At 35.3% G+C, this 13156-nt stretch overlaps 2 protein-coding genes and 1 long non-coding RNA gene across 3 annotated transcripts; 2 read left to right on the top strand and 1 right to left on the bottom strand.

The window, feature by feature from the left end:
• Positions 1–1145: 1145 nt before the first annotated feature.
• On the top strand, positions 1146–3538 carry LOC105136921 (transcription factor PCL1-like). Its single transcript, XM_011042433.1, has 2 exons — positions 1146–2664; positions 2858–3538. The coding sequence occupies exon 1, from the start codon at positions 1702–1704 to the stop codon at positions 2656–2658; it is 957 nt and encodes a 318-aa protein (XP_011040735.1). The 5' UTR covers positions 1146–1701; the 3' UTR covers positions 2659–2664; positions 2858–3538.
• Positions 3539–7103: 3565 nt separating this feature from the next.
• Positions 7104–11899, bottom strand: LOC105136920 (Single-stranded nucleic acid binding R3H protein). Its single transcript, XM_011042432.1, has 4 exons — positions 11515–11899; positions 8460–9081; positions 7691–7976; positions 7104–7339 (listed from the first exon to the last, which is right to left on the bottom strand). The coding sequence occupies exons 1-4, from the start codon at positions 11618–11620 to the stop codon at positions 7289–7291; spliced, it is 1065 nt and encodes a 354-aa protein (XP_011040734.1). The 5' UTR covers positions 11621–11899; the 3' UTR covers positions 7104–7288.
• LOC105136919 (uncharacterized) lies at positions 7287–7607 on the top strand. The gene is made up of 2 exons (XR_844444.1): positions 7287–7366; positions 7453–7607. It is a non-coding gene; the product is annotated as an uncharacterized LOC105136919 (long non-coding RNA).
• Positions 11900–13156: the final 1257 nt, after the last annotated feature.

Here is a 13156-nt window from a genome sequence, read left to right as displayed (position 1 = left end):
CCCTAAAAGTGATAATATTTTCATTTGGGCAGGAAAATATTTGTTTATTTTTTTTATTTTTTTATTTTCATTATGTTTATCTCACTTGAGGGTAAATATGTGTAATTATTCTTTAAACGTCATGAATTTCTCAAAAAAATTTAATTTGTAAATTTTTATTTAAATAATAAATACTTGAAATTAAAAAAATTATTAATTGGACTATAAAATTTTTTAAAATAATATTATTTTAAATTTAATAAAAATAAACTAGAATAAACCTCACTTGACTGGAGTCGATACTCGAGTCGAGCCTTGCGGAAAATTAAGTTATAATCACAGCAGAAAAACACCAACTTTAATTAAAAGTCGATTGATTCCCTCATCATCGAACCCCAAGAAATCTATGGCTTACAAAAGTATCCAAACTTTGCTCTCTCTCTCTCTCTCTAATCCTTTCCTAATCCCCAATCTATGCCAGTACAAGCATCTTTGGAGTGCTAAAAACATTATCTCCACTCTCACACCGAAGCAAGTAAACCCCACTCTCCTGTACCACCTGATCCACCCAAGTACAAAACCTTGCCATTGCAGACTCCATAAATGGATAGAATGAAGCCATTCATGATTCTCTGCTGCAACTAGCCGATCTTTGCCCTCGCTAGTACACCACCAAACTCCCTCCTGAAACAGTGGCGCGTGACTGACACTTTCCAGCGCCAAAAAGGTTTTTGATAAGGTAAGGATGAAAAAATAAACCCTTAAAAATCCAACCTATGTAACACTCACTCTCAGGAGACAGGAAGTATCATAAAAAGAAAAGGAAAGGAAAGTTAAGAAATAAAGACCAGAAATTTCTTTTTTAAAAAAAAAACAAAACATTTAGGCTATTTTTTGTGGTGCACTGCTAAAACAATTATTGAAAAAAAATAATATATAGAAAAATATTTGATGGCAATTCACTACAAAAACAAACGGGTTTTTAGTTTTATCAAACAAAAATAATATATATAAAAAAATCAAAACCTTATTTGATAAAAAGGATAGAAACAAATAGAAATAACTGTTTAAATAAATTTCTATAAGAGTTTTTATTTTATTTTTTTATCCACTCCTCTTCTCTTCTGTACCAGGATAGTAGATATTGTAAGTACCCAAACACTATCTTACATCTTATAACAACCTTACATGCTATAACTACATTGAAATCATGGAAACCTTGTAAGAGAAAAACAAAAATATTAAAGCATCAGCAACAGTAGTCATAAAAAAAGCTGAAAAGAAGCAAACAAGATCCACCTCGAACCTCTCTCCACTCCATTATCCCCTCCCCCTCCTCCTCCCCCTCCTCCTCCCCACAATTCCCATCACCACCATCAGCCGCTACCATCTTTCTCTCTTTTATCAAAACAATTTTTCTGGGGAGAAATATAGGTGCTCATATCTTAAAAATCCAATCTCTTTGTACTATAACAAATAAAAATCCCATCTTTGTATGGTTTCTTACTCCGTTCCTTTCATACTGAAGTCCTCCCACATCCTTGTGTTCTTTCTTCTTCTTATTTTCTTTCCTTGTTGTTCTTGTTAGTGTTACATTTAGTGCCCCATATCTTGCTATCCATAAGAAAGTTCCAATCTGTGGAAAAAAAGTCAAATCTTTTGGTACTGTTTTTTAGGCCAGAAGAATAAGGGAGATAATAGTGAATTGGGTTTTTTGAGAAAATGAGAGAGGATGATTCAAATTGGTTTTCAAGATGGGAAGAAGAGCTTCCGTCACTTGAAGAACTGATGCCTTTATCACAAACCCTAATCACTCCTGATCTTGCTCTTGCTTTTGATATTACAAACCCCAGTAATACAACCACCACCACCACTACTAATAACCATAACTCTTCTCTCCATCAAAATCAGCCTTTACCACCTCCCCCACCACCACCGGCTGCGGTTTCTCCAACCCCAGCTAATCCATTGGCCTCACCACAGCCTAATTCAGGGGACTTTGCTGCGGATTCTAGTGAATTAGGCTCAGGTGCAGCAGGAGATGAGCCAAGAACCCTTAAAAGGCCAAGGCTTGTTTGGACTCCGCAGCTTCATAAGAGGTTTGTGGATGCTGTGGCACATTTAGGGATCAAGAATGCCGTCCCTAAGACAATAATGCAGTTAATGAATGTAGATGGGTTGACTAGAGAGAATGTTGCAAGTCATTTGCAAAAATATAGGCTTTATTTGAAAAGGATGCAGGGTTTGTCCTCTGGTGGTGGTGGTGGTGGTACTGGTGGTGGAGGTGGACTCACTGGTGGCACTGATGCTGCTACGGATCATTTGTTTGCAAGTTCCCCCGTCCCAGCGCATTTTTTGCATCCAGGGAGGCCTAATTCGGATCATTTCTTGCCGTTTGTGCCTGTAGCTGCATTGCAACACCATCATCACCAACAGCAGATGGCTGCAGTGGGACATCCCCAATTGCCAAGTCAGTATCATAGGCAGATGGGGCACTTTGGGTCGCCGACAAATGGTCAGTTTGAGCATCCATTTTTGCCTAGGCAAACACAGCAGCCTGTGCATAGGATGGGGGCACCAGTGCCCAATACAGTTCCTGGTTACGTGGAAGATTTGGAGTCAGTGAATGGGAATGGAGGAAGGAAAGTTCTCACTTTATTTCCAACAGGGGATGATTGAATTTGGGTAATTGTTGACTCCATTGATCTTTCTCTTTTATGGCTGATTTGGTTCCTGGGTCTTTGTTAAATTGGTATTTTTCTGGTAGTTTTGTTAGAGTTCAATTTAGAAACTTTGTTGTCGTTTTTGCATTAGCTGCTGCTGTTGTCATTGACAGCAATCTTAATGGTAGATATTGGTTTCGGGCTTCCATCTACAGATCCCAAAAACTTCTTCTTGGGTTCTAATATTGGTGTCTCTTGGGAGTAACTGGAAGTGATGGATAGTATCGTTTATGGTGTCCTTCAACTTCTACATGTGTAAGTAAGATATTGGTAGCATTATGTATGTCCTCTCAGCTCCTGGTGACAGATCGAGATGTCATTCCTGGTGGCAAATAATGTAAGCTTAATCCATGTCAACAATTGTTACGGTCTTGAGATATTGTGTCAATCTGATTTTCAGAGAGGGTTTGCTTTATCCCAAGGTTGTATGGGAATCGGCTCAGTGTCGTTATATTTACAGTCTTCTTGTTAGTGAAGCTTTAGTGTCATTGTTCATCATGGGCAGCTGGAGCATTTGTGCTTGCTGATGAGGATAAATAATGGTGGCAAGTGCATTTCATGTTCTTCAGAGATCTAAGCTTGGGATCGGTATCCTTGGTTGGCACATTGGTAACTCAGTTTCTCAGTGAGGTCCAAAATTCTCTTTACTTTTAGAGCCTTCGGCCTTTTTTTCTGTTTATTACTCCTGTGTTGTGTAGAGGTGAGCGGTACTTGTTGTACATTGTGTGACTTCATAGAAGACTTAAGACCCTAAAGGGTTCTCTTAAAATCTAATGTTTTGAGAATGTTTAATTTAATTTAATGTCCCAGTTGAAGTAGCTGAAGTTTATTTGTGCATGTGACATTCTCTCTTGTGCATGTGACATTCTCTCTGTTTCTTGTGCTAACTAATATTTGTTTCAAATATTTTTGCAATGCACCTTTTCGCTCTTGTTGCTCTTGTCTGCAACTTAAAGATGATCATTCTAAATTTATTTAAAAAAAAACACTTAGATAGGATTCTTTTTCCTTATTCCCCACGGTATTTAAAGAAATTAGAGAATGAATGAATTAAGGATACTGGTGCTGACATTGTGGATATTAAGGTATGGGTCATTATTCAGTTTATAATTTGTCAAGAATCTTCGTGGATGCTCTTTTTATTCAGTTTATAATTTGCTGAGAATCTTCAGGGATGCTCTTTCTGCTAAGTGTGTACCTTGCATCTCCATGTCATGGTTCTTTGCGGTTTCAAAGTTTTTGAATTAAATGCCAGTGTTTCTTTCTATGAACTCTCAGCAGCTGAAAGTTAATTTTCCATGGATTCTGATGTTCAGAATGCGGATTAAAATCTAGATCTGACATGAAAGTCACCAGGTTTGAGACACTGCCGTTATCCTGAATTTTTATTTTGACGCTATATGAGTTTTCTCTTGTATTTTTACCAACCAGCTCTAACCTTTTTGTTGGAGCTATTTCACCATTTCCTGTGAAATGATGGAAATCGTGTGCAACATCAACAGGGTTTTATAAACTGTTCTTGGTGAGTCGGTGACCCTTGTGCAACATCAACAGGGTTTTATAAACTGTGAAATTGGCTTGTCTAATATGTTCATGTATATTGTACCTCTCGGGTGTTTTGTTTGTTCTTCTTTACTAAAGTTGAGTCGCGTTCTTCGGAGTTGTTCAAGTTTGAAACAAAGCTATTACCATTTTCTGCTTTTTGACATACCATGAAAGAACTTCTCTTTTAAATCAGTAAGTCAACTTTACAGGAAACTTTGCATCATATTGTCTAAAGCTTACTTGCTAGTTGATTGGGAATGGTGTCGATACTTGGAATGGAAAGAAGGGTTTCGATTGAAGTGAATGTTAACATTTCTGTTTTCCTCTTCCTGCCCACACATTCACACATACTTCTATGTTCCTTTATCATTGTCATGATCTTTTACAGAAATAGCCCATCAGGTTTTCAAAGGTATTTGAATGATATTTCTCTTTTATCCGATACTGTAACCTGCTTTGTTTTATCAAATTGGTTCTCCTTTCACTTAGATTGTCATGTTCAACTTAAACAGCACATTAAGAGATCCAAGACCGGGATCCCTTATTTAGCTCTTCGGCTGCTGATTGATCTGTTGGAGGATATTATCTATATTGTTTATCCCAACTCCGCTATTCTTCTTTACTTCCAGTCGTATATCATTTCATCCAAGTTGCCAGTTCATTTCTCCACTTTTTTAGTGCATGTACTAGCATGTCTAGCTAGGCCTGTGCAGCTCACTTAACCGTGTCATTCCAGGCACCACCTGTTTCCTCCCATATTCCTTGAAACAGATGCCAAGGAATCTTATTCGTGTTGGGAAACACAATGGATATTTTTCTATTGCTGAGAATGTGAACTGATAGCACGAATTAAAGATGCATTTTCCATACCATTGTTGAATTCTTTAATCTTAGCCAGTGTGGTCTCCCTTTTTATACTACTGCTGCATTCAATGTTTCGATGTGCAACTAAGCATGCTCTTAGTTACCACAATTTTTTATGTGGCACGTTGAGGTTCAGCGCAAGCATTTTATAAGAAAAGGAAACCCTAAAGAATTATGGGAGCTCATAAAAACAAGAGCACATGAACAAAGCTGGTAAGAGGTCATGCGTATACTAGCCTTTTAAATGACCTAGGTATGTCACTCCTTAATCATAGTTTTATTTGGTTTTTGCTCTAATTACAGGATTAATTAAGGTGTGAAGGTTTTAATTAAGGGTAAAGTCAGCACATTAGGTTATGAATGTATTTTTTAGTATTGGGATCAGCTCTGCTCTTCTTGAGGATAAGAAGCTCATTGAGCTTTGCGAGTAACATGATAGCTTCATAACAGTAGAGAATTATACTGCTCAAATCATACGACTCTTTTTTTCTCCTTAAGATTTAGGCCTTTTGTCCCATATAAGCTTACTCAAAATTTAAAAAAATAAAATGATTATGATAGGAAATAAAAGAAAGAAAAACTTTTTTCTTGTACATTTACTTGGTGCATTGGAGATGTGTCCCACCAAATCAACTTTTAATTTCATCTGTGACTCCCAATCTGACCCAGTTTGGTGGATTGATTTAATAAATTCATGATTTAAACTTAGTTTTAGTTTAAATGGTTTGGATACTGACCTTGAGAAACTCAAATAACCTTATAAGAGTTGCCTCGTAACTGATTTGACATGGCTCAACTTGTTCAAAATGCAAAAAAAAATAAAAATATAACTAAAACGTTGTTTTAGAAAAAAATAATAAATTCATATTAACTCAATAACCCAAATCTTCCATGCATGCAGTTAGAACTAGAGCTGGTTTCGACAGCTATGCTCCAAAAAAACCAAAGCTTATATGCATGTTTTCTACTACTACTGCTACTGGGGCGGGTAAACAGCAACCTGGATCCCACAAGATTATTAGATCTTATCAGAAAACTGTCACAAGGCATTATTGGGTATCGAGTCCTGATCATAAGTATGCCAAAGACATGCTCTGCCCCATTCTCAGTACATTTTAGATCGGTCTTGCCTTGCCTAGCGCCCTTTTTCCTAGTCATTGTTTTTTTATGAATAAAAAAATTGCAATCTAGAACCCTTTCATTTTCATCACTTTGGCACTTTTAGCTCGGGCAACCTCAAAAAAATTAAATTATTTAAAGTCCTCGAGCTTAGAATTATTTCATAATGATTTTGCATTTATCTCAGCCTGTTTTTTGACAAAAAGCAGGTTGAGAAGAAAAACAAGCGTGACCTGCAACTTAAACCTATTTTCTTTTATTATACTCTTAAAAGTCTAGTTGCATGGCTGTCTAAAGTATTTGATCTAGTGGCTAATAAAATATTTGAGTAGTAATTAGGTATTTCACTTTGATTTTGGATTATTGGCAAATGAAAGGCAAGTTTAGATAGCCCCACCAACTTTTTTAACAAAACTATTAGGAAAATCTGATCTGATTGCAGCTACAGATCACAAAACACTAATTCTTATATATTGTAGGCAGCAAGAGAACACCAATACTGACAGTTCAGAGTTCAAGACTTTAGATTAAAGTAACTATCAATGCATTATCTACAAAGACAACATAAGGGAATTGTTTAAGATGGTTAGCAAGTATTTGATTGGTAGTGATTGAAGCATGATGAGATCGGAGCTGGCCATTGTGTCTCCAGCCCATTTTTATACATATATCCCCATACGATTCTGTTTTACCTTTATTTCTCTAGTCAACGTATTGGATATTTGGATTCCATTACAAGGCTGTTAGCCGTTACTTTAGACATAAGCAAATCACCTTATTGGGTCATTGCTAGTGCTTAATAGCCTAACCACTTATTGTTAGATCTGAGCATATTGCTGCTTTTAGGTATGATACCTGGAAAGGTGAGTTTGCGCATATAAAATAGTCTCATCATTACACTCCTTACTAGCATTAAGATCCACAGAAGCAGAAATGAACTAAGACTGGAATAAAAAAGGAGGTTTATAGCAGAAAGTCTTCGAAAAATCCTAACAGTGAGTTATCTAGTATAGAGAATCTGAGAGTACACCAGTGACACAACTCCCATCTGTCTAGCATTAATGGTTTTGAGAGTAATCAAAGCTAAGAGGTTGCTGACAGAATGGAGCCTGCAAAAAGAAAAGAGTATTTTAGATGTGAAAATTAAGAAAAGTAAGCACGCAAATGAAGCTGGTTCACAAAACAAGAATCACACTGTTTCAAAGAGCCGACATCAAGAAAGAGCCAAATATTTCAGCCGAAGGAAGCAATTTATGGGGTCACTTGCCACAAAAGACTACGCAAATGCTTGAAGATAAGTCTTTCTTTTTCTTCCCTTTTTTGATCAAGTAAAGATGGTCAAATTTGAGGTTCTACCCCTGCCCCACCTCAAAGGGGGGGGAAAAAGCACAAACAAATAAAGGAAATTCTAGCAAGACATGTTCAAATTCAAGATTGTAAATAATAAACTATAGCCCCACCTGGAAAGCAGCATGTCTAAATTGCTCATATGAATGTGCATACATCATTGCAGCACTTGGCCATTGTACATAGGCGGCATCCCTTGATGTCTGATTTGATCCCAATGCACAGAAGGGGCTCATAACTGGGCCTGCAGCAGGCTGGTAGCCAAGGGAAGTCTGTGTCCTTGGCATCTGACCCATCTGAGGAAAACCAGCATCATACTGCATAAAAGGATGTGGAATCTTCTGCATATTGAATGGTGTCAAGCTAAAACTCTGATTAGCTGGAAGGCTCCTAACATACCTGCATCATTCAAAAGCAATTTAGTTTGTTCAATAAAAAAGCAATCTTCTATAACATAGAAGATGAAAATTAGGGTAACAAGAGATTTAACTGTTTCTAAAAAATTGAGAATATCAAATCTTGAGAATCAGTCTCTATCTAATCATGCTATGCAGGGATAAGACTGTTTTTTATGTTTTGGGTACTCATTTTGGAGGAAATCTTGTTCTCCAACATGTGATTGTTCAATTTGTTATGAACAAGATTTCTAGAAGGCAAGTAGGGAAACAACCAAGAATGCATTGTGGCCTTGAATCATAACAAGTTAGCAACCCATCATAGAACAACCCTTTAGAATAAACAAGGCTCATCAACAAGTTGATATTCAACACCATATTTTGGCAATATGTTCATCCCATGAAAGAATTATCAACAAAAATCCATGAAATGAAGTAACCAATCTTTCATATCTGTCAACCTCCAAATATCATGAATATTCCTTACCTATCATAACTCCGATCATAATCTGGGTCAGTGCGATCCTTCTCCCTGTCTCTGAAAATGGCAACACGGGATGACATGCTGTCCCTGATAAAGACATTTTTTTCTGGATCAACAACAGAGTTCCTACTCTCTTCGTTCTCATCCTTGCTTGAACTTAAATTTTTGCTATCTGTAGGGAGCTCAGGCACAGTATCTTCTGCAGTGGGGCTGCTGGGGCTGCTGAAGATACGAGCTCGTGCCCTATCATAGTCCTCCTTCCTCTCTTCCACACTTCTCACAGGACTCCGTTTGACCCCAAACCCATTTGGATCATTTATAGACCCTTTGTTGGGCCTGGGTCTAATGGCAAGCTTTATCTTCTCAGGTTTATCACTTTCCAACTGTTTTGCAGGAATTTCAGTTAGGCAAACTGCAGGATATCTGCTTTGAGCTGTTTTCTGCACCAGAATCTTATTTGCCAGACCATCAATGCCATTATCCTGTCCCATGGTTATCAGCCCATAGTGATGAGCGACACGATGTGCTGCAAGCCTAAGGTAGGAGGTAGGGAAATGCTGGAATTCAAATAGTTGTTGATCGGGGTTTTGCAAAAACCTCTGGATATCAAGTTCCATCCGCAAAACTGATCCAGCAAATTGAGAAACAAAATAAATCTTAGTGGTCCAGAAAAAAAAAGAAAAAAGAAAGAAAAGCAAAGACACCATAACACAAAGCCAACAAAACCAAAAGGTCAATGCAGCCGTAGCAAGTTAATGCTAATTGTATAATAATTTTCATCAGAAGAAAAAGAAAATAACTACAAAATACTAAAAAGCCAAACCTAACTACCATGAAGGCCCCAAGAAATAAGACCACAATCAGTTTTGATGGCTAGAACTTTCAAATTCAAAAATAATACAACATCATCTAAAATTTTAGGTTTCCATGCCAATACATCACTGCAATAGTCATGTCAGTGTCTTGATTTGAAAGGGTTGCACTCAACAAACATGTCTTTGTCTATGTATAAAAAGGTCTTGATCATGAAACTATCTTGTTCAAAACCCTGTTTTAACTGTCTTGGTTACTTTTGCAGTGATATTCTCTAGACTTATGCCTTTCTTTTTTTCCCTCCAGAGTAGGATCCTGGAGCACCTTCTTCGTGCAACAGGTGCCTACCACCCAAATAGGGTGAGGGTGGACCCTTGAAATATAGGGAAGCTCTTCATTCTATAACAGTTTCTCTGTTTCGCCAGTGTCACCCAAAACAAGCAGTGGAACTACATTGAGGCTTGAGGAGGCCATGCAACAACCCCCACCCCACCCAAACAAAATATTGCTAACAATTTTGAAAAAAATCACGATTTAGGTTATTACGGTTTCAAATGTACCTTGGGACTATTCTACACTGGCATCCCACTAAATTTCTAGTTCCACCCTGTCCAAGACCAAAACTGTATTCACGCAGAAGCAACTTTGACTTTTACTTAGTGTGTATTCGGCATTCTGGTAGCTTTTGCATTTGTAGTTTAAAAAAATAGGTTTAAGAAAAATACTTTTAAGTTGCATTTTTAAAAAAGTAGATTTAAGAAAATATGTTTGGTTAAAACTGTTGAAAGATAGATCTTTGATTGCAAAATAAATGAAAAGCATGTCTCCATGAATGAAAGCAGGTTATTTTAGCTTCTACAAAACCAAGGTTTGAAACACAATTATGTGTGGGGCTCAGTGCTATTTGGCTAACTAAAAATTTTTTTCAGCGTGGTTTGGCAAAAAACAGAAGCTACCACAATACCAAACAGTCTCTAATCCTAAACCATAAAAACTGTAAGGTTTTCACTTTCCATGGTCTTTCTTCCAATAGATATAAAATACTCTCTCCTTGCCAAACTACTAATGACATTCTCAACAGTACCTGATTTGTTAAACATGAAAGGCATACGAGCTTTCAGAAAGTAAGAGGCGAGAAAGATTGAATCCTAATCAATACAACAACGGGTGTGTTTGCTGAAATACAACATCTCATGCCATGTATTAGAAATATGAGCATTTAGTTAATGGAAATTACAGTACCTGGAAAACAACATACTCATCTCTATGTTTCACATAAGACTTTGCATCTGTTATATAAATATTGTACCAATGTCCTTGGGGATGCAATAGCATACCGCCTCATTTTCTCTTTCCCAGCAAAATAAAAAACCTCTGGTAAGGATACACACTACCATTCCCCCATGCAACTTCAGAAGTAACCAGATTAGAAAAGGAACCTTAAGAGCTATAATTCTCTCACCAAGCAGTAACTACCTTAACATGTACACACACGAAGGTGTGCAGTCAATAGAAATCCAAGTAACAATCCATACAACAGAATTAGTTTGCACTCCAATGACAATTAAATCACACATAAATTTGGAAGACTCCGTAATCAGCAGCAAACTATTTCCTCCTTGCCCCAAGGGAGTGAAAAGGTGTTATTAGGGGCATTGAGACACTCAAGTTAGCACCTGGTTCATAAAAAATAACGAGCCTATTGTGGCTAATTAGAAGTCTATTAAAGAAGTCAGCATCAGATCTAAGCTACATTCAGAACCAATCAATTTCCCGCAACAGCACTCAAGGAAAGGAAATTAGACAATTGAGTCCAATTTTCCCGTTATTTTCCTAACCGTGACTTGGAGGCAATTAGTTTGTGGATGACAAAGTTAAACTAAAGGTACAAAATCTGCTCCTCCCGTTACATTGTTCTTTCCTTAGCAACCATACGAACCTATAATTCACATAAATCAAAACCTAGATCTAATATGTCTTAAATTCCTAGATAAATCAATTTCCAAATCAACGAAAACCCAATTCCAAAATCAAAACACAAATCACAAAACCCTAAAAGATTCATACAAACACAAAATCCCCAAACAAATCCACAAAATCAATAAAACAAAAAAAAATCAGAAACCCATATAGCCAAACACGTCCAAATAACCTAAAAACTAAAATCTTGAACAAAACAGCAAATATCCTTAAAAAAAACAAATCCAAAAATCGAAAAAAAGTGCAAAAAAATGCAAGCACTAACTAGTGAGACGGTGACGCGGGTTCTGTAGAGCCTCAACTAAGAAAGGATCCACCATTGACTCCTTCTCATTAATGGCCGCCACTGCTTGTTGTGTTGTTGAGTCCATGATAATAAAATATCACCACTTTCTCTGTTTTTCTCTCTCTAAAAAAAGCCTCTTTTTCCACGCTTCTTCTTCTGCTTCCCTGTGAGTAGAGAGAGAGGAAGGGAAGGGAGAAATCAAAGAGAGGATAGAGGCGTGTGTTAACAAGCAAAGGGTTTCATTGTTAGAATTTAGAGAGAGATGAGCCAACCCTTCGTTGTTCCCTTTGTTTTGGGTCTTATCTCTCTCTCTCTTTTCTAACCAAAAGGAAAGAAAGGAGGCTGCGGGCAGGATTTTCCTTTTCTTAACACAAAAAATAATATGCACGCTCTTTCTATCATGTTTTTTTATATAAAAACAATTTAATTGTAAATTAAAAAACTTGTAAGTGTATTTAATTAAATAGATAAAAAATTATATATATCAATAAATAAAATTAAAATTGTTAAGAATAATAAAATATTAAATTAAAAAAATAATGAAATAAATATAAATTAAAATAATTAATTTAACAATACAAGTTATATATATATAATCATGTTTAATAACTTTGTTTATTATAATTAAATTTTTATGTAATTATATGATAAAAAACACATGAAAATTAATGAATAAAATAAAATAAAAATTATGTGAGATTGAAAATATTAAAAAAATAAATAAAAATTATGTGAGATTGAAAATATTAGAAAAAAAAATATAATTATTTTATATAAAAATAAATTAAAATTTAAACAATATTAAATCAAAGATTAAATTAAAAAATAAATATTGATGTGAATATTTTTATCTTGAAATATGGGTCACAAACAGATTTATTCATAAACAAAGTAAAAGTAAATTATATAAAAAGATCATAGAGATTTGTTAAAGTTGGAAAAAAACCAACAAAAATATTCAATGAAATCTAATTAAAAAACAAAAAATAAATAAATATACAAAAAAAGTAATAACCTCAGGTAGACCCAACATGGATGGGTTTTAAAAAGCAAAGCCTCGACATGTAGATCTTTTAGCCCAAAACTATATTATAATTTTTATTAATATGTTTTAAGAGGTTCATCTTCCTTTTATTTTCTTAAAAATAATATATAAATAGGCTATGTGTTATGTGCTGACCTAGTTTCAGGGAACCAAAAAGCATCTAGAAATTTGAACATTAATTTGTTTTTTTTTTGAAAAACTTGATTTTAAATAAATAAAAAATAAAAAAAACTCATATATAACCTTAAACAATCCATAAAACTGCAAAATTAATTAGAATAAATTCAAAATTCAAAAACTTATTGAGGTTAGATCTTTTATTTAGGGCAATGAAAACGATAAAAAAACAAATAGTTAAAACTTTTTTTTATCAAATTTGTTTACATCAAAATCAAATTTTTATATATAAAATCAATATCAACCAAAATTCTCTTTGCAATTAGAATCTAATTATTTTCTTCCCTCTCTCTCGAACTATGAATGGAGAAATAAGAAAAATATAGTTTTAAATCATTCTTGAATTTGTGAAATATGAAGGGATCAAAAGGTTATAATTTAAAATGTAAAAGGGATTGG

The sequence above is a fragment of the Populus euphratica genome, unplaced genomic scaffold (assembly GCF_000495115.2).
Source record: "Populus euphratica unplaced genomic scaffold, PopEup_1.0 scaffold59.1, whole genome shotgun sequence".
In the NCBI taxonomy this organism is placed as follows: domain Eukaryota; kingdom Viridiplantae; phylum Streptophyta; class Magnoliopsida; order Malpighiales; family Salicaceae; genus Populus; species Populus euphratica.
Note: the sequence above shows the minus strand (reverse complement) of the source record. Positions and strands in the feature narration are given on the sequence as shown.

Bases quoted from the DNA above. Each gene is read 5' to 3' on its own strand.
- LOC105136920 (XM_011042432.1), bottom strand. From the start codon at position 11,620: ATGGACTCAACAACACAACAAGCAGTGGCGGCCATTAATGAGAAGGAG. The intron at 7,977-8,459 runs GTAAGGAATATT...TGAATGATGCAG, and splicing joins TATGATCGGAGTTATGATAG to GTATGTTAGGAGCCTTCCAG. The intron at 7,340-7,690 runs GTGGGGCTATAG...TTCTTTTTGCAG, and splicing joins TTAGACATGCTGCTTTCCAG to GCTCCATTCTGTCAGCAACC.
- LOC105136921 (XM_011042433.1), top strand. From the start codon at position 1,702: ATGAGAGAGGATGATTCAAATTGGTTTTCAAGATGGGAAGAAGAGCTT.